The 23,761-nt window shown below is 34.9% G+C and overlaps 1 protein-coding gene and 1 long non-coding RNA gene across 2 annotated transcripts in view; both read left to right on the forward strand.

Moving 5' to 3' along the window:
* LOC127835536 (short stature homeobox protein 2-like) overlaps positions 1–13,025 on the forward strand; it is a 34,196-nt gene extending 21,171 nt beyond the window's left edge. Inside the window, exons 3-4 of the mRNA XM_052361972.1 lie at positions 7,182–7,239; positions 12,697–13,025. Of these exons, the coding sequence (XP_052217932.1) occupies positions 7,182–7,239; positions 12,697–13,025 (387 nt within the window). The remainder of the gene's footprint in view (positions 1–7,181; positions 7,240–12,696) is intronic.
* A 7,134-nt stretch (positions 13,026–20,159) lies between these two features.
* LOC127836218 (uncharacterized) lies at positions 20,160–23,272 on the forward strand. The gene is made up of 3 exons (XR_008028667.1): positions 20,160–20,284; positions 20,995–21,092; positions 21,483–23,272. It is a non-coding gene; the product is annotated as an uncharacterized LOC127836218 (long non-coding RNA).
* The last annotated feature ends 489 nt before the right edge of the window (positions 23,273–23,761 follow it).

The raw sequence follows: 23,761 nt of genomic DNA on the forward strand, positions 1-23,761 counted from the left end.
GGTAAATATACTAAAATGTACCCGAGAAATTTAACCCTAAATCCGTCGTTGTCGACTATTTTTTTGTAATAATTATATATACACATCAGGGCTTAACACTAACTTTTTTTCAATTAGCCCGTTCGGGCTAGTAAATGCAGAACCTACTAGCCCTGACCAATCTTTCATGTGCCCTGACCCAAGTATTATAAAACCTTTATATTTATCATTCAACTTGTATTTTCTTGTGCTTGGAGATCCGCAATTATGATTAAATCATTCTTATTAGCTTGCCTTACTAATGCTATTGAATTCCGAACTCACTCTGGGATTTAATTGTCATCTGATCGTTCTGTATTAAGATTTTTGCATCTTTGAAAAGCTTATTTAAAACGCAGTTTATTGATATAGAACATATAATCCCGCCCAAAATACACACGACCGGTCGGGCATGTTCCTGGGACATTGGCTAGCCCGGGTACGGGCAGTGAATGTCGTTCGGACGTGCCTTAGTGTTAAGCCCTGCACATTTATGTCAATTTTCTGTAGAATGGCCTCTATATTATCGGAACACATACTCAAAAAGCATGTTGATGCAGTGTTTTTTGAAGAGAAGTGTGTTTAAGATAATCGGTTGCGCGTTTTACGACTTGGGATTTTGAGCGCGAATACAACTCGGGTACAGTCTAATATGGACCGAGTACAAATTACGTTTATATACCATACCTGGGGTACATGTAAGTATACTTAGAGTACCCAGGGTACATGTAAGTATACTTAAGAGTACCCGGGGTACATGTAAGTAGTACCAGAGCCGACAATGTCCAATCGAGCTCCATTATCCCTCATGAACCGACTCAAAAAACCGAGTCGGCAATATTTGACTTAATTTTTGGTTTGGTTGCTCTCGAGGGATCGAAAATTTCAGAATCTTCCTAAAAGCCCTACGGGTTTGATCCCCAGAAGCGACATTGAAAACTAGCATACTTTGTTATCTAAAAGGCTGCTAACCCTGATATTCAATGATAATGTGAATTTTCTCTCACATGATGTTCATCAGTCATATTATATAAAAACTCACAGCAGTAGTAAACAACTGGACAATAATTAATGAACGCATCTTTCATTTGTCTTTGACACTTTGATTTTGCCATGGCCTAGATTTAAATATGTGACTGGACTTTACCAGCACTCTTGTAACAGAGCTAAAGTTTAAATGTACCATTGAAGATCACCTAAATCCAGATTTGCTATTATAGACGTGTGGAAAGTTTTAAGGATGTGACAAGTAAGCAAAAATTGGTCATTACCCAGAGGCCACAACTGATCTATGACTGTATTAAAACAAGAAAAATCAGTGCCTGATTTAGATTTTCTTAGATAGTTCAATAAAAACTTATTTTCTAAGCCTGGTAACAGTTTAACGGTTATGCTACCAATGTGTCACACCAGGGCCTTGAATTTGAAATCTAGGACATGCATGGTCATTTCTTCATGAAATCAGGACACAAAATTGTATTTTAAGTCCTTAATTGACCTGGCTATAGTTCTCAGATTATTATAAGCTCAATCAGTATATTTATATCATTATTTATGCTTTGTGTATTGTAAACATATACACAATCATGCAGTTACATGATAGCAATAAATAATATCAAAGCTACCCATACTATAAAGGTCATTGACAAAGCCTATGATCAAAATGTGAACACATTGAGTGTAATCGCCCTCTCGTGCCAGCAAAAACAACACGTTGACAGGTTGTCATTTTGACAGTTCTACTTTCACTTTCATTTTGTGATATCAAACTATTAACAATAATGTGGCTGAGAAAAATATCACCATTGCTTTTTATGCCCCCGGTAGGGTGGCCTATATCAGTTGAACTGTCAATCAGTCAGTCAGTGTGTCAGTCTGTCCGTCCGTCCGAAAACTTTAATGGCCATAACTTTTTTAATATTGAACATAGCAACTTGATATTTGGCATACATGTGCATCTCATGGAGCTGCACATTTTCAGTTGTGAAAGGTGAAGGTGAGGGTCATCCTTTAAGGTCAAATGTCAAATATAAAGCGTCTGTCTGTCTGTTCAAAAACTTTAACATTGGTCATAACTTTATCAATATTGGCGTGCATGCGTATCTCATAGAGCTGCACATATTGATTGGTGAAAGGTCAAGGTCATCCTTCAAGGTCAAGGTCAATGGTCAAATTTTGCAGTATTGAAGATAGCAACTCCATATTCGGCATGCATGTGTATGTCATGGAGCTGCACATTTTGAGTGGTGAAGGTCAAGGTCATCCTTCAAGGTCAAAGGTAAAATATATGGCTTCAAAGCTGCGCAGCAGTGGGCATTGTGTTTCACAAACACAGCTCTTGTTTAATATATTTTCTGCACATTTCTTCAAAAAACTTACATCAATACACGATTTTCTTCCTTAATTCAATCATTCCTGACAGATTTGTGTACATATTTCGCTTACATTTTGACGCGCGTAGGTAGGACCGCATTACCGCTTCCGAAATGTGTATTCATACTATTGCCTTCGAGGAACTTATATGATGTTTGACGGAAAGGGCCGAAAATGTGCGAGTGTGGGTCAAGTTCCCCACAGGTACTACTTTCCCGTTCCCCCAATTTTTTTTCCGTACCTAAAATTTTTCGTACTCAATTTTTTTTTCGTACCCAATTTTTTTTCATCCCCAATTTTTTGTTCGTACCCAAATTTGTTTTCATACCCACATTTTTTTCGCAAAATTTTTGTACCAAATTTTTTTTTCGTACCAACATACACAATTGTGGTGATTGTGGTGATGTAGATAAACTTAACTTGATGCTTTTATATCCATCCTCTCAAAAGCATCGTCACACCAGTACTGTCAGTACTTTGATTTACAATATATAAGCAGTTTTAGCACGTATGACTTTTCATTTCCATGCATTCTTTTATGATTTCAAAACATTTATTACTTGTTCGATTTTCTTTATTATCATTAATTGTTTCATTCCAGACCATATTGAATATTTACATTACCGAGTAAGGCCTATTTCTTGTCATCTTCTTCAAGTTATTTAAAAATTCCGACCTCTTGAAGTTACAGGCATTAAATAATTAAATTTCATTCGTTTCGTTTACATTCTTACAGTATTTGACCATGAAAACCACACAATGTACACAAGTAAGACAGATCGTTATATAAAAATAAGAAAAACGCTGCGGCGTACCACTAATGCCCTTTTCTTACAGAAAGCATAGTCCATGTTAGTTGCGAACTTTTATTGTGTTTAAGCACATGTACAATTTGACCCTTTCCACTTAGATACGTATTTTGACCAATTTGTAGTCCCTTAGATAGTTACATGTTATTAAACATCTTTTGTACTGGATTTAAGTTTTAAAGGCTTCGTGACCAACCATTAGATACTGTTGACAATCAAACAGCATAAAACCTGAACGGACTGCGGGTTAATCGCAGGCTGTTCTGGTGTTATGCTGTAGGCCCATAGCCATTTTCACTTTGCTTCTGAGTGGGAAATGTTTAGTAAAATAGGCAGTGTAGGTAGGTAAGCCAAATAATATTTTGTATAGCATCTTGTCCTTATAGGTCATGGTATTTGTAGTTCCCTGACTACATGAGTCGTGTTCTGAGAAAACTGGACATAATGCATGTGCGTAAAGTGTCGTCGCAGATTAGCCTGTGCGATCCACTTTACGCACATGCATTATGCACAGTTTTCTCAGAACGCGACTCACATTAAACTTACATTCGATTCATGCAGATGTTAGTAATTTCTTTAGTTACGACTACATGTTGAAAAAGCCTACGAAACTTGCAGATTCATTATCAAAACTATCTTGAATGAGGAAACAGTACGCTCGAAACACTGCTCTCATAATGTCTAAAGTTTCATAGCTGAAAGTAAGTTATGGTAATGTTATCAATATAATTGTAGTCACAAGAAAGCCATGTTGCAAGGACAATGTTCAATCAACCAAGACAAATCCAGTTAACAATTTCGAAAATTCACTTGGTAATAAAATGTTCATAAATACATTGTTAGATTGAGAACATTCTTCAGGATATGCGTTGTTGTTTTTCGAAATATGGTGTTCCATATGGCTAAATATCATCGTTGTTATTCTTACTGTATTAAATTACAATGTCTTAAGGGAGTTGTTCATATATTGTCAAAATGATAATTTTAAAAAGAAATGTAATTGTTTTTAATGTATAAATTATATCTAGAGCGGTAAAATGTCTATTTCACAAAATGATATGTTTCACCAATCTGAAAATATATAGAGAGAATACTATGTTAGCGTTGAATAGAGAGAAGTTTGCGTTGCGAGGCTTAGAACGCCGGGAGAGCGAGCCTTGGCGAGCGCTTTCGATGTTCGAGCCGAGCAACATAAACTTCTCTCCATTCAACGATAATCCAAGTATTCAATTTATCTAATCACATGTTTACTCAACAAGAAAAATAAAAAACAAACATATTGATTGGTGAACATGCATTAACCCATTTATGCCTAGCGTCCTGAAAAAAGGACTTTGCAAACAGCGTAGACCTAGATGAGACGCCACATGATGCGGCGTCTCATCAGGGTCTGCGCTGTTTGCTTAAAGGAATTTCAGTAAGTAATATTCTAAATATAGAAATAAATATACCAGACATCCCTAATTTTGGAAATAAATTGATCCAATTTAGAAGGATGGGAGAGTCCACACGGCATTAATGGGTTAATCCCATTTTTCCCAGAGGAAGGCTCAACTATTCAAATACTTATCTTACAAGTTTATTCAACAAGGTGGGTTAGAGGCTAGTATATTTCATGGGGTATTATACCGTCAATGTCGCGTTGAAGATGGGATAAAATCCCTTTTACAATATCAATAAATAACGTTCTCTTAATAAAATGTGTAGTTTGAGCTTAATGCACGATATAATTCAGTATTCAATCTCAGTTGCTCTCGTCAGGCCATGAAATCGAACGTATGTCCAGATTTCGAAGCCAACCACACGACCGCTCGGAATGTTTAATTTTTCTATCACGATTGATTTGAGAATGACTGGATAATTCCGGACCAATTATCCTGATTTTTGCAAATTATATAATAACAGGTCCATTTTCAAGTTAACACATTTATACCTAGCGTCTAGAAAAAAGGCATTGGAAAAAAGCGTAGACCCAGATGAGACGCGGCATGCGCTGTTTGCTTAAAGGAATTTCTGTAAGAAATATTCTAAATATAGAAATAAATAAACTATACATCCCTAATTTTGGAAATAAATTGGTACAATTTTGTAGGATGGGAGAGTCCACACGGCATAAATGGGTTAAGTTAAGGAAGCTACAGAGAACAAACATTGTCCTTGACACGTTAGTGTATTTTGACGCTTTAGCTTCCCTCTCTAGCGATTCTCTAAATGGACAGAGATTCAAGTTGGGAAAGTAATGAATTAAGACAAAAGGCCACAAGAGTAATTATCGCATGGCAATTTCTTGAGATTCTTTAATCGAGCGTCTTGCAGAGGAGCAAATTACCCCTGATTCCGTTCCTCGCGCGTTGTGAGCTTGTGAATTAATCTAATGAAAACCTGACATTCAAATAAAGTTTAAGTGACGCGGGTGTCGCTCACAGGTTAAGTATAATAAGCCAGCGCCTATCTAAATATTATCTAATTAAGCATCAGGTCCGACCAAGTCTCTGGGGTTGCTTGAAATTCCTTCCAAACGGCGGTTTCCCCGCATTATATACAGGGCACGTGTCGAGGGGTGATGAAACCAATTTGCAGGCTCTCGTCTGCCTTAATGCAGAAGACAATGCCTCATATGACGCTGCGTTTCTGATTTGCTTTTGATAGTTTGGTGACGATTTGCTGCAGTTGATTAAAGCGCCGTCGACACAATGGCCACATTAAATCAATGTAACATAAGAAGTATATCGATAAAAGCAGTTTTATACATTACAATGTGAATTGCTTAGGCAGCCAATATTTCATTAAAAAATCTAAATCGTTTCGAATGTAGCATGGAAATTTCAAAAGGTTAGCAATATCTTTTCTGTTTCTATCAATACAAAGTCATGTATTTATTGTCTGCTAAGATATTGCCATTGCGATATATTTAAATTAGCAAATTACTTCGTGTATAACAATTTAAAGTGATGTTGAGAAACATGATCTCATCTGGATGATGTCACAGTCGTGAAGTGGATATATGTCTTCGCACTGCGACCCGCAGGTCCCAGATTCGATTCCCTCTCGGGGAACGTGCTTAATGTATTGCCTAGATCACCGAAATCAGTAAAAACCAGGACTTCTGAGAAAAAGGAACACGAGGCATAAAGGAATGTCGGCATTTTACCACGTTAACTAGTGCATTTGTTTAATTAATTAGTAAAACACAAGTATAAAATACATACACGTTCTATGGTCGTCTAGTTAATTTGTTTCTTGCTTTCACTCTCCCTTAACTATGTCGCTTTTAAACTGCATGAGCCGCCATCACGAGCAACATCTTGGTAATTTTTATGATCGCTGTTGTCACAACTTGCAGAAATCATTTGTCACCGGAGCGGTCTAAATCATTTCCGAAATACATGGAAACGACATCCCATGAGGGCAATCCATGATTATTTCGTAACCAAACCATCCATCCTGAGTTTGAAATTTGATTTCCACAATTGAGACGCATTAAGCGATTATTGTCTGAATGTCAGTTCGTATTTGTAATATTATTTTGATATCACCGTAGAACAAAGTGGTTTTGACACTTGAACTAGTTTTTTTTTAAATCAGGTTTAGGAATTTTATGATGCACTGTTTGCAAATGACTGTCGCGACGTGAAATTTGAACTGCAATTGGCTTTTATTATATTTAAAAAAACTTCAGCTGCTATTCATACAGTGTGGCGGTGTAAATTATAATCTTTCGATTTTTAATGCTTAAAATCCAATTTATGTATGCAAATTATTATGTTAGTGTTAATACTTTTTCATTCAACGTGTATACGGTTATGCACTCAAAAGCTGATAAGATGAACCTTATGAAACTTATTGTTTTGTTTATTTATAAAACCACAAATGGTAATGGTTGAATTGTCTTTGTTTTTTATGTTGTTCTTTTAATGTTATACTGACACAACACCTTGAATACTTCCTGTTTATGCTCATCAGATTGACATTGTATTGCAGGTCTGGTTTCAAAATCGCCGTGCAAAATGCCGAAAGCAAGAAAGCCAAATGCAGAAAGGTAATAATGCAGGTTTTAAAAATGCAGTTTTTTTTTATTTATCATACCGAACATGTTACTATGTCAAGTTAGGGAAAAAAAATGCGTGTTGCATACGGTTTATTGTATGCAACGCCAATCTGAATCGTGGGCTAAGCCTTATGCGATTATATTTTTGCGCTTTAAATCTACAAAGAGGTGTTTGTTTACCAATGAGCAATAAATCCATATCGAAAAGTACACGTAAAAACAAGAACCCAACTAAATAGTTCATCTCTATACCGTGTGGAACAATACAGCTATTTTCATTTGCCGAATTTTGCAGAAATAATTTCATAAAAAGGAAACCCAAAGCTCTTAATCGACAGTTGCCTGCGATAAAAATAAGCTCGAGCAAAATAAATTGAATCTGTTAACCGTGTTATTCACTTTTGGAGACTATTGCGCAAATTTTCACACAATGCCGGTTTTAACAAACTTGCCCTATTGTTGAATTATAAAGCTCTCGACAGAATTGTTGATTCAATTACTGCTTGATTCTTTTGTAAGAAACTGCTTGAAGTTGCTTTGCTGTTAATGAAAGATGTCGTATGAGCTCTTTTCCTGGAGTCACTAATGTAATATAGTGTCCCTCTTATTTCAAACGGAGGTCGAATAATAGAATTAATTCGTCGAATTTTCATCATCCGTGTATTAGATTATAAAATGTTATCAAATTCTTTCATCAGTCTCTATGCTAGGAGCACGACATAAGGAAATTGACTTATTATATTCACTTAAGGCGAATAATGATAATAAGAAGATACTATAAACATTTGGCACGAACTCCCTGCGTCATGGGCGCAGTTTAATGAAGCAAGTTTTCGCATAGTGCGAGCTGTATTACAGAATCAATATTATTTGTATCATTTACCAGAATTATGTTTAAATAAGAGCTACATATTAAACTACACATTTAAATGAACATTAATTGTAACGAACATTTTAACTGAACCATTCTTTTATACAACAGATGTCCATTTTGTTATGTTTTTCAAAAATTGTATGGTCAGAGCAGGTAGGAAAAAACGAGAGTGAAAATAGTTATTTTATTAATTAGTGACTGTGCTTCATACCGAGCGCTTTTTAGTATGTTACTTTGATACAGCATAAATTGTAAATTTTTAGTATATGTATATTCTTGCTCCTCTTTTACAACCCACATTCGAATATTCACACGTTTAATTCTGTAGATTACGTACATTAAACTTTAGCATAAACACAATACCATTAATTCTCATATACATTGACATTCATTTACTTTTATCATTTGTGTTTACTTCACATCTACTGCAACTTGAAGCGTTTCCTTAAAAAAACTTTTTTCTATTGATGTCTGAACAAATAAGGTAAATAACAGTTATAGATAACACAAAACACACCCTCAGAAAAAAACTTAAGGTCTAGCATCTAACAGATTCAGAATAATTAAGCATATGTTTCTGAATGAGACGAATATTTATGATATTTATCATTTGATAACGTGATTTCTGCTTCGATTCTTATTATCCCCACGCTTTTTGAAAAAAAGGTGGGGATATTGTGGTTATCTCCGCCGTCCGTCCGTCTGTCTGTCCGTCCGTCCTGGCCACTATCTCCTCCTACACTAAAAGCACTAGAACCTTGAAACTTACACACATGGTAGCTATGAGCATATGTGCGACCCTGCACTATTTGGAATTTTGATCTGACCCCTGGGTCAAAAGTTATAGCGGTTGGGGTGGGGCCGCGTCAGAAATTATCACTCATTTTTTTAGGTTATTTTACATTTACTTCTTTATTTCTACACCGATTCACTTCAAATTGATACTGGACCTCTCTTATGACAATACGGTCAATCTCAACCATGCATGGCCCCATTCCCAACCCTGGGGCGTCCCGCCCACATAGGCCACACCCACCAAAAATTTCCATTTACTATAATTTTTTTCATTTCTACACGGATTCACTTCAAATTGATACTGAACTTTTGTTATGACATTAGGGTCAATCTCAACTATGCATGGCCCCAATCCCAACCCTGGGGCGCCCGCCCACATAGGCCACACCCACCAAAAAATTCCATTTACTATAACTTTTTCATTTCTACACGGATTCACTTCAAATTGATACTGAACTTCTCTTATGACATTAGGGTCAATCTCAACTATGCATGGCCCCATAACCAACCCTGGGGCCCCGCCCACATAGACCACACCCATCCAAAATTGCCTTTACTATAATTTCTTCATTTCTACACCGATTCACTTCAAATTGATATTGAACTTCTCTTATGACAATACAGTCAATCTCAACTATGCATGGCCCCATTACCAACCTTGGGGCGCCCCGCCCACATAGACCACACCCACCCAAAATTGCCTTTTACTATAATTTCTTCATTTCTACACCGATTCACTTCAAATTGATACTGAACCTCTCTTATGACAATACGGTCAATCTCAACTATGCATGGCCCCATTACCAACCCTGGGGCCCCGCCCACATAGACCACACCCGCCCAAAATTGCCTTTTACTATAATTTCTTCATTTCTACACCGATTCACTTCAAATTGATACTGAACTTCTCTTATGACAATACGGTCAATCTCAACTATGCATGGCACAATTACCAACCCTGGGGCGCCCTGCCCACATATGTCACACCCACCCAAAATTGCCTTTTACTATAACTTCTTCATTTCTACACCAATTCACTTCTAATTGATGATGAACTTCTCTTATGACAATACGGTCAATCTCAGCTATGCATGGCCCCATTGCCAACCCTGGGGCACACCTAGGTCAAACATTCGGCGTGGGGATACGCGTCGGCCTCTGCCGCGCCATTTCTAGTTATAGTTTGTTTCGTGATTTAAATTATCAAAACGTAGGTGCACAACTATAATTCTAATTATATAAATATTATTTCATATTTAAAAAAATAAAATGTATTACTTTTGAATGCAATTAACGTTCAGTGCATCCAAAAAGAACAGCGTTCGATTGTGTAACTGTAAATGGTTTCATTTTGAAGCAGTCTATACGTCTTTAAATCAGGCATTTTGTTGTTTCGCATTTTTTTTGTGGGAAAATACACACTAATATTCTGTTAATTTTTCCTTCACGTGATTTTTTTTTCATCTGACAAATCTTAATACGCGACCTGGACAAAATGTCTTCAATGCTATTTTTTATTTCAAATCATAACCTTAAATACTGGGAAAAAGAGCTTCACTTTTTATATTTCATCTTTGTTGTCGATATTTTTAAAACCGGCGTTTAGTTTATATATGATAAATGTTTCATCCCTGGCTGTTTCAATTTTCGCAAAATAAGTAGAGTTAATTTCATCATTTGCATTTGCGTGTTATTTAAGATCGTATGATATTTCCTTAATTAAACTGTCATTTATATCTTCTAATTCATGTTTCTCGACTATAAATGTGTCTGATTGTTCAGTTGTTTCTGTCTTTGCTCTGTAAACAAAATCCCAACTTAAGATTGAGTACTTAAAGTAAAAATGTTAAAACGTGTTTATTCCGTATAGAAATTATGTTCCAACAATTTGCTTATACAGAGACAACACTAGTTTCAAGTTTTGTATTGGTATATCGGCAAAACGCATTTGACCATTTACATACAAGTAAACTAAGTATAGTCAAAGTGCATCAGTACAAACAAATACAATCATGCAAATAAACAAACACAAACTATAATGATATTGTTAAAACCTTATGTATAAACACTCAGCATCTTAATATAAAACGTAGGAAACATTTTAATTATTTCTTTGGTCAAAAGTTAAAGTTGGCGCGTCCAAAAATCTATTTACATGTATTATTAAAACTCCACAAAATTAAACTATGATTAAAAATATATATCAATTATGGCCCTGTTTCAATCACGTTTGATACAACAATAATTTAATGGTGTATGTATAATTTACGTAGCCGTTTTTGAAACGCAAGCAATAAACAAAACTCAAGCACGCTTTGGTTGAGCAAAATAAAAATAAACCGAATAAAATTTAAATACCATGCGGTAACTAATTTCAAAATCGACAAAATAACGTATCGCAAAGAGCAGTTGAAATTTAACAATGGAGTATTGCAACCCATGATTTGCATTGTGCATTTTACTCGTTCCTCTGCTAGCAGTATTTGCCTCTGTACAAAGATGTTCACGGAATAGGCGAAAATTAGATTATAACTTCTCGCTCTCAACTTTCTATTATAATGATTAATTACAGACTGTAAATATTTACATAGGGAGTTAGGACAAACTGGGGTCAAAAGAGAAATAATTCTGTCCTTTGAAAATAGCGCAAATCCACCAATCTTATTATTTGCACAATAATATCAAAACATGATGGATCGGGATTTCTAATAATTTGCCGCAGTGACTAAATTAAGCCAAATACAAATATTGTTTGGCGGGAGATGAAAATGTTTTATTTAGTTACTTTTTCTTTGCAATAACCTAGACGGGTTCAGATTGGAAAATTACGCCATGGAATCAACGAAATTTGTTCAAACATATCTGTATGCATCTTATATCTTGTAATAGAGACGTCATTTTAGTGATTAATTAGAGGAAAGAGATCGCCAATTGGGTACATTAATTCTCTTTGGTTCTTTAACCCCACGCGCCATATTATCCGTGAATTCTATGGCGAGACGGAGAGTCATCCATATAAAGCTGTCAAGAAGTCTAGTATTTTGTAACGAAATAACGGATAACATCGAGGGTGAAAATTGCTGGAAGTTCTTTGAATTAAGCTGCGGGCGCAAGATGCGCTTTTCGATGGAAGATATTCGAAGACAATTGGCTTGTAATTCTCAATGACAAGATAACCTTTATTGTGGTTCCCGTATCGCACTTGAACCCTATTACACGCTAGGATTACCGCAATTGTTTTAATAATAGTTGTTGTAATGGAAATTTATAGATTTGTAGGACACGATCAAATGATTTCGGTTCAAGGAGTCGCCACAAAATGATAGGGTTGTATATGTGTACATCATCAAATGAACGCGTTATAAGCTACCACAATATAGTTTTATGTTTCACTCTAGATCCGCATTGGATTGAATCACAATTTAAGAATGTTTGTAGGGACAAAACAGAATAAGTTACAATGTATTTTCATTTATTGTCATAAAATATTTTCACACGTGTATATTTTACAAAATGTATTAACAAAAAGGCCCTGAAATCTCAAAAAGTCGTAAGCCTGTTATAAAAAGTCGAGTATGTTTGAAACACAATGCCTGTCCTTGTAACACTCTGACTGCGCTGTGACGTCATTCTCGAATCGAGACCTGATATATTCCAAAACTGTATCGTGATGTTCGATGGTGGGCGATTCACAGTTTGTTACTTGAAAACATACTAAGAATTGTATATGTATTGTTGTGAATGGCTTTTTCGAATGCTTTATTCATTTCTAATTCTAGCCGGCATAATGCTTACCAGCTCAGGCAATATGCCCCAGCTGGACGCTTGCCGAGTTTCGCCCTTCCTCAACATGTCGACCATCCGCCAGCCGCTCGACCGCCTGCATTTCCCGCCATTCCTACCCTACTTCCCGCTTACATCCGCTTCCGGTCTGCCGCCGCCGCTGCACCCGATGTTGCTTTATCACCATCACTACGCGGCTGCGGCGCTCAATTACGCATCACTTCCGGTGGAGAGCGGCTTCAAGGCGACGAAGACGACAAGCATAGCGGATCTGCGTCTGAAGGCTCGCCAGCATCTGGCCTCACTTGGCCTCTCAAATATTTAGAACGCATGAGAACTGGAAGATACGTGTGTGTGATATTCTTATACGATACCATATATACGAGCCGAGCGCTGTGAAAAGGGGGTTTAATGCATATGTGCATAAAGTGACGTCCCAGATAAGCCTGTGCAGTCCGCACACACGGGCTAATCAGGGACGACACTTTCCGCTTTTTGTGAAATATTTCGTTTCAAGAAAATCTCTTCTTAGCAAAATTCAAATTTAGGCGGAAAGTTTCGTCTCTGATTAGCCTGTGCGGACTGCACAGGCTTATCTGGAACGACACTTTACGCACATGTATTAAACACCTTTTTTCACAGAGCACGACCTATATATTGCTGTGTGTATGATCAAATTGTTATGATGTTGCTTGCTGCCATATTTTAGGGTTGTTTTGGCCGATTTCAAAGTAACCAACACACCAGGAAAAAAACGGACGACACAAGTGATAATTGTCGTATGGACGCCCTATTTGTTGGTCTGCTGGGTATATATGTCGCCTTTTTGGCGACCTTCAAATCCACCAACACGCAAGCACATTATGGCATAAATCAGCCACTTTTACAAGAAATTAGAGAAAACAATTCAATTAGATTGTTAATATTGCTGGCCCCATGATTCGAAATCGAACGCGCTACCACTTGGGTAGGGCGTGCAAGCTTTTGAAATTCGCAATGTACTATAAACGCTATTGTTTAAATAGATATTAAAACATGTGTGAAAGGTTTGGTCCTACAAGTAATTATAATGGAAAATGTACAGATGGAAATAGCACAAGATACTACATTCTAATATTCTATTTTATTCCTACCTTATGCTCCACCGCGCTGTTCACACATAAATGACCCATTTATTGTTTATTGTGAATTATTTTGTACACATTTTATAATAATTTTTTTAGCTATCTTCATTACAAAATTGAAAATTAATTACGAGCACATACAAATATTTGCAATTATTATTATTTATTCTCAGAAACTGCTAACAACAGTAATGGCCTTTCACCGTGCAAGTAGATCAATATCACGTCATGTGCGTCTTATATCCTTTTTAACGCCAGGTAAGGCAGACTGTATTTGCATAATTTCTTGTTCATCAAAGCAAAATATATTCATATGGTTTAAGGAGTTTATATTATATAAGAAATGTAATCGTTTATATGTTAATACTGTGGAAACGATCATACACCCTTAAATTTGGGTATTATTATTATTGTCTCGGAATGTTTACATGACTAATAATGCATTATTCGGAGACGTTTAAGTTTTAATGATTGTTTTTTTTTTAAAAGGCAATTAAAATGACTAATAATTTATATCCTAATATATATGATGCAAATGTATCATGTAACACACATATAAAAATACGAAAAGAACACCAACCCAGGTTCTTATTTCTAAAAGTATATATTTGGAAACCAGTCCAGGTTCTTTTTTCTCATGGTATATATTTGAAAACCAGTCCATGTTCTTATTTCTAATAGTATATATACGAAAACCAGTCCAGGTTTTTATTTCTAATGGTATATATTGAAAAACCAGTCCAGGTTTTTATTTCTAATAGTATATATTCGAAAACCAGTCCAGGTTTTTATTTCTACTAATATATATTCGAAAACCAGTTTAGGTTCTTTGCTAATAGTATATATACGAAAACCAGTCCAGGTTTTTATTTCTTATAGTATATATTCGAGAAAACAAGTCCAGGTTCTTAATTCTAATAGTATATAATAGAAAAGGTTTGTACCATGTTTACGTGTCAGAGTGTCATCTTCACGAAAGCCGTTATAATGTTTTAAAAATGAGCCTCGCTCTGTGAAAAGAGGTTTAAATGCATGTCCATGATACACCTGTATAGTCCGCACAGGCTAATCAGGGACAACACTTTCCGCCTTAACTGGATTTTTGCTAAGAAGATACTTTCTTTAAACAGAAAATATCATAAAATATTGTCCTTGATAAGCCTGTGCGGACTGCACAGGCTAATCTGGGACGACACTTTATGCACATGCATTAAACCCCTTTTCCACAGAGCACGGTTCATTTATACTTTATTTAAACAATAAAGTCGGAACAAGTGTTACTTGCAAAGAAGTAAATGTAAAGATATTTGTCGATTTGTTTGCGCTTTATATATATGATTATGTGAAATTCTGTGTAATTTTGCTTGCAGTAATTATGAACGCGTATACTGTTTACAGAACTCTTATCATGCCTCAAACGCAATTGTAAATACGGCTTACTCAGTTATCATTGCAGTAAATCATCAACTTGTATACATTTTATTAGGCCTTATTTGGCATCATATTATCGGATATAACGATTGTTATATGTGCACATATGATACAGTAATATTGTCTGAATCAATTGTATTTGTGTATTATTATTATTATTATTTGTATTATTATTAACAATATGTATACTAACACTTTTTATTGTGTTTTATTATTGTTATTTTATTATATTGTGCCGTGAAGACCACTCATGAATACTATTGAGCCAATTCAGCACTAACTCGAAACAATTAGCACTCTTTACGAAGTCCTCAGCAACAAAAGCTGTTTCAAACTCCCAAAAATCCAGAGTGTTCACTCTCTTGCGATTTAAAATAACTAGTACCGAACTTTCTGATAATTCAATTATTTCCGCCATTATCTTATAATAACTTAATTCACTATAATTCTCTTGATTTTAGCCTTAAGCAACCTCTGGAGCCCCTTAATTGAAACGATTCTTTTTCCTCCATTACGAAACCTAATTTTGTGATTCCTTTTCATCGCACTTTTGGTCACAAAAGGAGTGAAATAGAAACACTGTAATGATAATTTACGGGCAATTGTCGCCAGTTGCAAAAAATTAACACGCCAAATGTCTTCAATTCCTTCGAGATTGGCCAATAAGTTAACTGGAAGAAATCTAATTATAAGATGATATTACTATATTGTTTAAATGATTTTTTAAGTGATGTATATTTTAGAAAAAAATGAATGTCAATGTGTACAAACAAATTTATGTATTTGTTTGTTTGTATATTCAAATGTATATCGCTTTGTTATATAAGTGGTGTTTTGCAGGTACATAAATAAAAGAAAGAAAAAGTATTTATTTGATAATTTCCTTAGAAAAAAATCTTGATTTGTTCAACAACATTATAAGTCTATCAGTAGCTGATGTGTTATTCTGCGAGAGATACATTATACTGGTGAAAAGTGAAATGAGCTTTGGAATCATTTTTATACTACAGCTAAATGATTTTATAGAACAAAATAGGACTCATACAGAAAAGATAAGGTTTTCTCCACGGATATTTTTAGATAAGGTTTATTCCACAGATATTTTTAGAACATATGGACTACTTTTTTGGCCTTTCACTCCTGATTGCGTCATTCAGGTCATTGGGTACGCAGTCGTTGGGCGAGTTAACGAGTGTGTGTGTTTGCGATGGATTATTAAGAGGATAATACACGGCTGTGCCGGGCCGAGCAGTGATAATCGGCCCGCAGGAAGCATAACGGCCCGAGGGCTTTAGCGACCTGTGGCAGACTATCACTGCCCGGCCAGGCTCAGCCGGGTATTTAACGTCTATAATATATATATCTTACTTTTATACTACATTATAGATGGGCTCAGGTTTTGAGTCATACAATCATACTATTTTGGTCCTTCAATAAAATTTATGAAGAACAAGCTTTCCGTACTTATATTTTCATTGACTTGATTACGCAATTTATGACGTATCTCATGTAACGTAATTTAAATGACAAAACAAGCTAGACGCTTTGGATTTAAGGACAACAACAATTCGGACCTTGATGGTTTTTATTTTAAATATTTTTTAAGCATCGAACGATTACTCGCCTCAGAAAGGCTTACAAGGCTCGGCAAGCCTCGCCATGTAAACCTTTCTTCACTCGTGGGATAAATGTAAGTACACAATCACACTAACATAGTATTTTCTATGTTCATATCTGAAACGGATGCATTAAAGGGGTCGTCCAACAGATCAAAGACCTATAGATTACAGTAATCTATAGGTCTTTGAACAGATTAAGCGTCGTATCGACGCGATTCGATATTTTGGGAAACTACGAGGATTGCTTATATAGCTAAACAATACATATGGTCTGTATATAAGCGTGGATGGTCGAGTGGTCTGTGCGGGAGCTTTTTACTCCAAGACTCCAGGGGTCAGTGGTTCGAGCCCTGTTGAGGGTTACTTTGTTTCCTTTTTTAAAATTGTATTATTGTTTTTTTTTACTGGAGATTGTTAGTTCAAATGTTTACATTTATCAATATAACGCATTTAAAGCATTTAATGACAAGCTTTAATACATGCAAAATCTGTTGGACGGCCCCTTTAAATTGTGTATTCAAATAATGAAACATCTGTAATTCCACTTCATCTACGTACACGTTTTTTATTTAGATAAACGAAGAAAAGCTATTTAATAATTATAGAAGAATGAAATATAAATATAACATATTTACTTAATTTATATTGATGACTGTACAGACAAGTACATTTTAAACTTCAGATCATTTGGCTTATTGAAGATCCAGGATAAATTGTATCTCATATACATTTAATTCATTTAGCTTATAACAGTATGAAATAAATGCTAGTAAAACATACATTTAACAAAGCATTACTAATGCTTTATATAACTGTAAACACATGTAGATCTACATCATTAAGCTGATATTAACATCAAAGCGCTGAATGCACTGCAGTTGTTCGCTGTTGTCGTGCTTGATCAGCTTGTGCGCATTGCACAGGCTAATCATTGTACACAGGCTTATCTTATTTGACGTGCATTAAGCCCCGTTTTCCCTGAAAGCAGCCAATATGTACATATTTCAATGATAAACACTAGACAGGCCAATGTCGACCTACAAGCTGGTATATAAATTCTCTGCTAGAGTATTTACACTCACTGCTGGAGCAGAATCATTTGTCGTCTGCTGCAGAAAAGGCAGCGGTAATCGTCCATTGCAGAGTGAGTTGTGGTTCTTACCGTACTTATGGCTTCTAAGCACATACTGATTCGCAAAATATGCTCTGTAAATTTAGCTGACCGCTAACGCGACCAACTAATAAAACGACAAGCTAGTATAGCCTGCATATATACTTCTATTTACATAAATGTGAACATGTGTTCATAAATTAGCTCAAATTAATTTTATATAGCTTATGAATACATTACACAACTGCAATTCAAACACATGACTCTTCCAACATGTATATTAGCTTATTGAATATTACCATGACATGGAAGTATTAGACACAGCTGTTCTTCAGTTTTATGACTGTGTACATGACTGTTAAAACATGCACATTAGTTAGTCAATAGAAGTATGACATACTAGTATAACAAATCTGTAATTTATGTACATAGCTGTGCTGCACACACGAGTTCATATATTTGACCATGAGGATGACCTTGACCTTTCACCGTTCGAAATGTGCAGCTCCATGAGATACACATGCACGCCAAATATCAAGTTGCTATCTTCAATATGTAAAAGTTATGGGCAATGTTAACTGCTATATGCCACCCTACCGGGGGCATAAAAACTGTAATTAAAGGGATCTTTTCACGCTTTGGTAAATTGACAAAATTGAAAAAAGTTGTTTCAGATTCGCAAATTTTCGTTTTAGTTATGATATTTGTGAGGAAACAGTAATACTGAACATTTACCATGCTCTAATATAGCCATTATATGCATCTTTTGACGATTATAAAACCTAAAAATTATAAAGCGTTGCAACGCGAAACGATTGAATAATTTGGAGAGTTCTGTTTTTGTCGTTAAATTTTGTATAACTACGAAGATTGCTTATATAAGGTATAAAATACGTCAAGTATGTGTACTCGGCGGAATAGCTCAGTAGGCTAAAGCGTTTTTACTTCAGGACCATGGCAGGACTCCAGGGGTCACTGGTTCAAAACCTGCTCCGGGCAATGTTCTTTTCCTTTTTTAAATTTCATTCTTGATTTTTTACTGGAGCTTTTACGATCCAATGTTTACATTTATCAATATAAAGCATTTAATGAATAAGTTAAAAAATGCCAAAATCTGTGAAAAGGCCCCTTTAATATAGATACATATACATGTACAGTACAAACGTGTTTATCATGTAGATAATTATTAATAATCTGTGACCAGCACATATTTAGACATACGTATACATGTAATATCATATTTAACAGAGATTATTTAAAGAGATACATTTGACACAGAAATAAATAAAAGATGCAAGAAACATAGCCTTCTAGAATTCACGGACAGTGTCCTCCTACCGGGCGGAAGATGACAATATTGTCATGGTATGTGATCCTCTTCTTATCTAACACTTTAGTCTTTAGATCTGAAAGATTGTGCTTATCTAATTACAACTTTTCAAACAATTGATTTTTTTAATATCGTGGCGGTTTATGATTACTTTCATGGGTTTGATGGGCTGCTGTGCGGTGGAAAGTATTGTTTGAAGCACAAGTTTGTCTAACCTTATTGTTTTGAACGTTAATTGTAATGCACGGTGAGGCGGAGTGCCTGCTTACAACATGTCTAACATCAAGGATCACATGTAAAAAGACAAACTAAATTACTGAACTTAAGTCTTTATCGTGGGCATAACTTGTCTCAGCAATAATTGATTTTTCAATTAACTTCGCTGGAGTGATAGCGATTCGGGCTTAATGTACAGAGGCGCGTGCGTTATCGCTGGCTGTGGGGCCACGAGTTTCCCGATAATTTGAGATAATTGGAGTATGGTTATTCTCTGGCAGTTAATAATCGTCTTACACAGGTGCACTATGTACGGTGGCATACAGGTGACATTCACTTCTCGTTTTTTAAATTGCTCTCCTCTTTTTTTCTAGAAAAAGAGGAGTGCAAAACTAAATAAAAGCGGCGTACAATTAAAAAAAGAGCGGTGCTTCTCTTGTTTTAAATTGCTCTCCTCTTTTTTCTATCTCGTGGCCACGAGTTAGCTATGTCGTGGCCACAAGATAGAAAAAAGGAGGAGTGCAAAACTAAATAAAAGCGGCGTACAATTAAAAAAGAGCGGTGCAGTAAAAAAAAAAAAGCAGAGTGCATTTAACAAAAGACTAGAGAATTTTCGCTATCTCGAGATCCCGACTTAGCTCAGCCAATCAAATTGTTTGTAATGTCAATTTAACGTTTAGTCTGGATTACCTGTCCCTTTGTATCGGAGAGTCAGCAGGTACAGACGAAGTTTTAGCGGAGGCGATGGCAATAGTAAGTTAACTAGCAAATTTTAAAATGTGGTTCGTTGTGCAAACTATTTATCTCTTGATCAGTATTATAATTAAGTTTTTCAATGGTTTGACTCATTTTCACGGAACGATTGATTTTGTATGAGATTTTTCATTCTTCATAAGTTGAATAGTTTTCGGATTAATAAATGGAAAATGTAATTTCGGATAACATTAATTATATGGATTAATAGTACCGTTAAATTCCTTATTTTTATCAATGATATGTACATTTTTAGCTTACATAATACAATTTTTTCTGTTTAAAAATCGATAATGTATTTGTACATCCACTTAATTTGATTGTTTTATCAATGCTCATTTATAACAAACAACTATATAATAAATTTTACAAGCCACTGCTAATTCTAATAGAACTATTTACATTGTACTTGCAATTTTTGCTATGATGGCTGAGAGAGCTGAGTTAAAATAATTATTGTAAATAATCGGTAATTTTTTTTAAATTTTAAATTCAACTGCTAAGCAATTTACATAGTCATAGTACACAAGAGAAAGAGAATATGACACATGCAGGACTAAAACCTGTGATGACCATTATTCTAGCATGCCTACCAAGTGAGCTTAAATTCAGATGCTTGTAATTTTCCTTGGTGGGATGATAATCCTGTGTAACCAAGGTCTAATTATTTAAACTAGCCCTGACACTACACTGCATTTTTCTTTTTTCAGGTTATCAGCAGCCAGTCAGTTACAGATGCATTACGACAGAGACGTTGTTATCTACGTCTCTGATTGCGAACACAGAATTAAACAACATTGGTCATAATGTAAGCATAATTAAGCTTCAATATTAGATATAAAAGTCAACAAAACTATTTGCAGTTTGAGCAATGAGCACAGAATTGAGCATTGAGCACAAACAAGATAATAGATAATGAAGTTTTGATCTGCTGATGCAAACAAACTGACCTGAGCTTATACAATTTTATGTTGTGCTTTTAGTTCTAATCTGTGCTCTCAGCTAAAACATGACACAAATAATCCTATTTTTTTCTGGAGCTGTTTATTACCTATTAACAAAGTTTTCCTAAAACTAGAAACAATTTTCCTAATATTTTTAGCAAAGTGTATAATTGTAAACCAATGAATATCTTGAACATCTTCATTTATATATACATATATATATATATATATATATACACACATTATATTTGAAGCTTACATACAAGAGATCGGCAGAGCAGGAAGAAGCCATGTTGATGCCCTGGCCATTCTCTTCTTTAACAAGTCAGTCATTGCATCTGCGCATATGACCAGAGAAAAGAAGGACTATTTTGGAAACTTAACTATCTGCCAAGAACTTTAGTTAACCAGTATTTTGGTTTTGAAACTAAGGAAGTCTAACAGTTTTCAATTTGTTGTGATTTGTGTAATAATGAAGTGGGGATAGAATATGATTTTAGTAAACTGTCACCTAACTAAAAGCATACATATTATTATTACAAGATTCCTTGTTTTATTGAATTTTCACATCTTTTTAGGAAAGTCTATCCTCGAATATTTTCAATATCTTAAATATATTTGATTGGATTGATTTATTTATCGTCTATGTTTGATGAAAATGTATATTCTATGTGGAATTAATGCATATGTTAGTGTGAGTGTGTGTGTGTGTGTTTCTGAGGATAGTGCGTATGGGTGAAAATGTGTGAGAATGGTACGGGAGTTGCGTGATTTATGTTTATAAATTAACATTTGTTTGTAAAGATATACCATGTAGTATAAGTGCATACTTGCATACTTCTTTACCAACATGACCCCAACCTATAAACAAGAGCAGACAACTCTATCAAACATTTTGTAATAATTATGGCCCTTTCCCACTTAGAATATGCATATTATTGATAAATCTATGTTAAAGTTTGCATACAACCCCAAATATTTTTAATGTCCCTTGACATATTGCTTTCATATTTTGCATACTCCTTTACCAACATGACCCCAACCTATAAACAAGAGCACACAACTCTATCAAGCATTTTGTAAGAATTATGACACTTTTTTCACTTAGAATATGCATATTATTGATAAATCTTTGTTAAAGTTTGCGTACCACCTCAAATATTTTCAATGTCCCTTAACATATTGCTTTCATATTTTCCAAACTTCTTTAAACATTGGACCTTAAAATCTCCAGTAAAAAACAAGAATACAATTAAAAAAAGGAAAAAAAGTAAGCCTCAACTGGACTCTAACCACTGACCCCTGGAGTCCTGGAGTAAAAAGTCTCCCGCCTAGACCACTCGACCATTCATGCTCATGCTATGAGCAGATGTATTTTTTAATGAAATAAGCAATCCTCTTAGTTTCTCAAACTATAACGACAACAACAGAACTTTCCAAATTATTCAATCGTTTCACGTTGCAACGCTTTATAATTTCAAGGTTTTCAAATCGTCAAAAGATGCATATAATGAATATTTTGAGCATGATAAATGTTCAGTATTACTATTTTCTCAAAAATATCATTGCTAAAACGAAAATTTGCGAATATGAAACTTTTTTTTTTTTTCAATTTACCAAAACGTGAAAAGGCCCCTTTAAGGTCAGCCTTATAAAAGATAAATTGCTCTGCTACACAGCAAATGTCATAAATAAGAAATAAAAAAATGTACCTCGTGTCTGTTAGTGGGTTGTTATTTGTTTATACTTTGGTTATGTTTATTTGTTATTTATCCTTAAAGTATTATAGAACTTCAAAAACCAAACACACTGAATTAGTTAAAGCTGAAAGTTATTGCTTCAATCTTGTTTTAATATTACTTACATTTAATGACAATCACCTTTTGACCAAATTGTAGAGAAAAACCAATGGAATTTTTCTAAAATGAAGCAAAACCAAGTATAAGATTTTTCATTGGATAATTCATTCTACAATTTTCTGAAATGTGATGTTTCTATGAGCCTTTTAACTAATTGTTCCTATAGTAAGTTAAGCGCACCGACTTGAAACAGGTGCTGTAAATTATGAATTATTCACTATATACATTTGTATGTAATGTATCCTTATATAATTTCATTTAATAGAATGCCTTTCAGGTAAATGGAAATATATCAAGTATTATCTAAATGTGTTTGATTTAGCTTTTCAAACCCATTTTAGTTGATTTATTTAAGGTAATATTAAAAAAAATTCAAATGAAATATAGACACAAATGTTTGATCATTGTAGGTGTATGACAGACTTCAACCTTTGGGTGTCACTCTAAGCCATTGAGGCATGTTGTATACAATGGATCAGATATCGGGACATTTTAATACTGAATTAATTGATTCCATTGCCAGTGGAAAGAAATTCAGAATTGTTGGGGACAACATTAACTTTCATTTAGGTTTAAGCACTGTCCCAACAAGAGCTGTCAGAGGACAGCGCACTTGACTATTCGAGTGCTTGACAGTATAACATAAGCCATCATGTTGTAATATTCAAATTATT

Source organism: Dreissena polymorpha, chromosome 6, assembly GCF_020536995.1.
Source record: "Dreissena polymorpha isolate Duluth1 chromosome 6, UMN_Dpol_1.0, whole genome shotgun sequence".
In the NCBI taxonomy this organism is placed as follows: Eukaryota; Metazoa; Mollusca; class Bivalvia; order Myida; family Dreissenidae; genus Dreissena; species Dreissena polymorpha.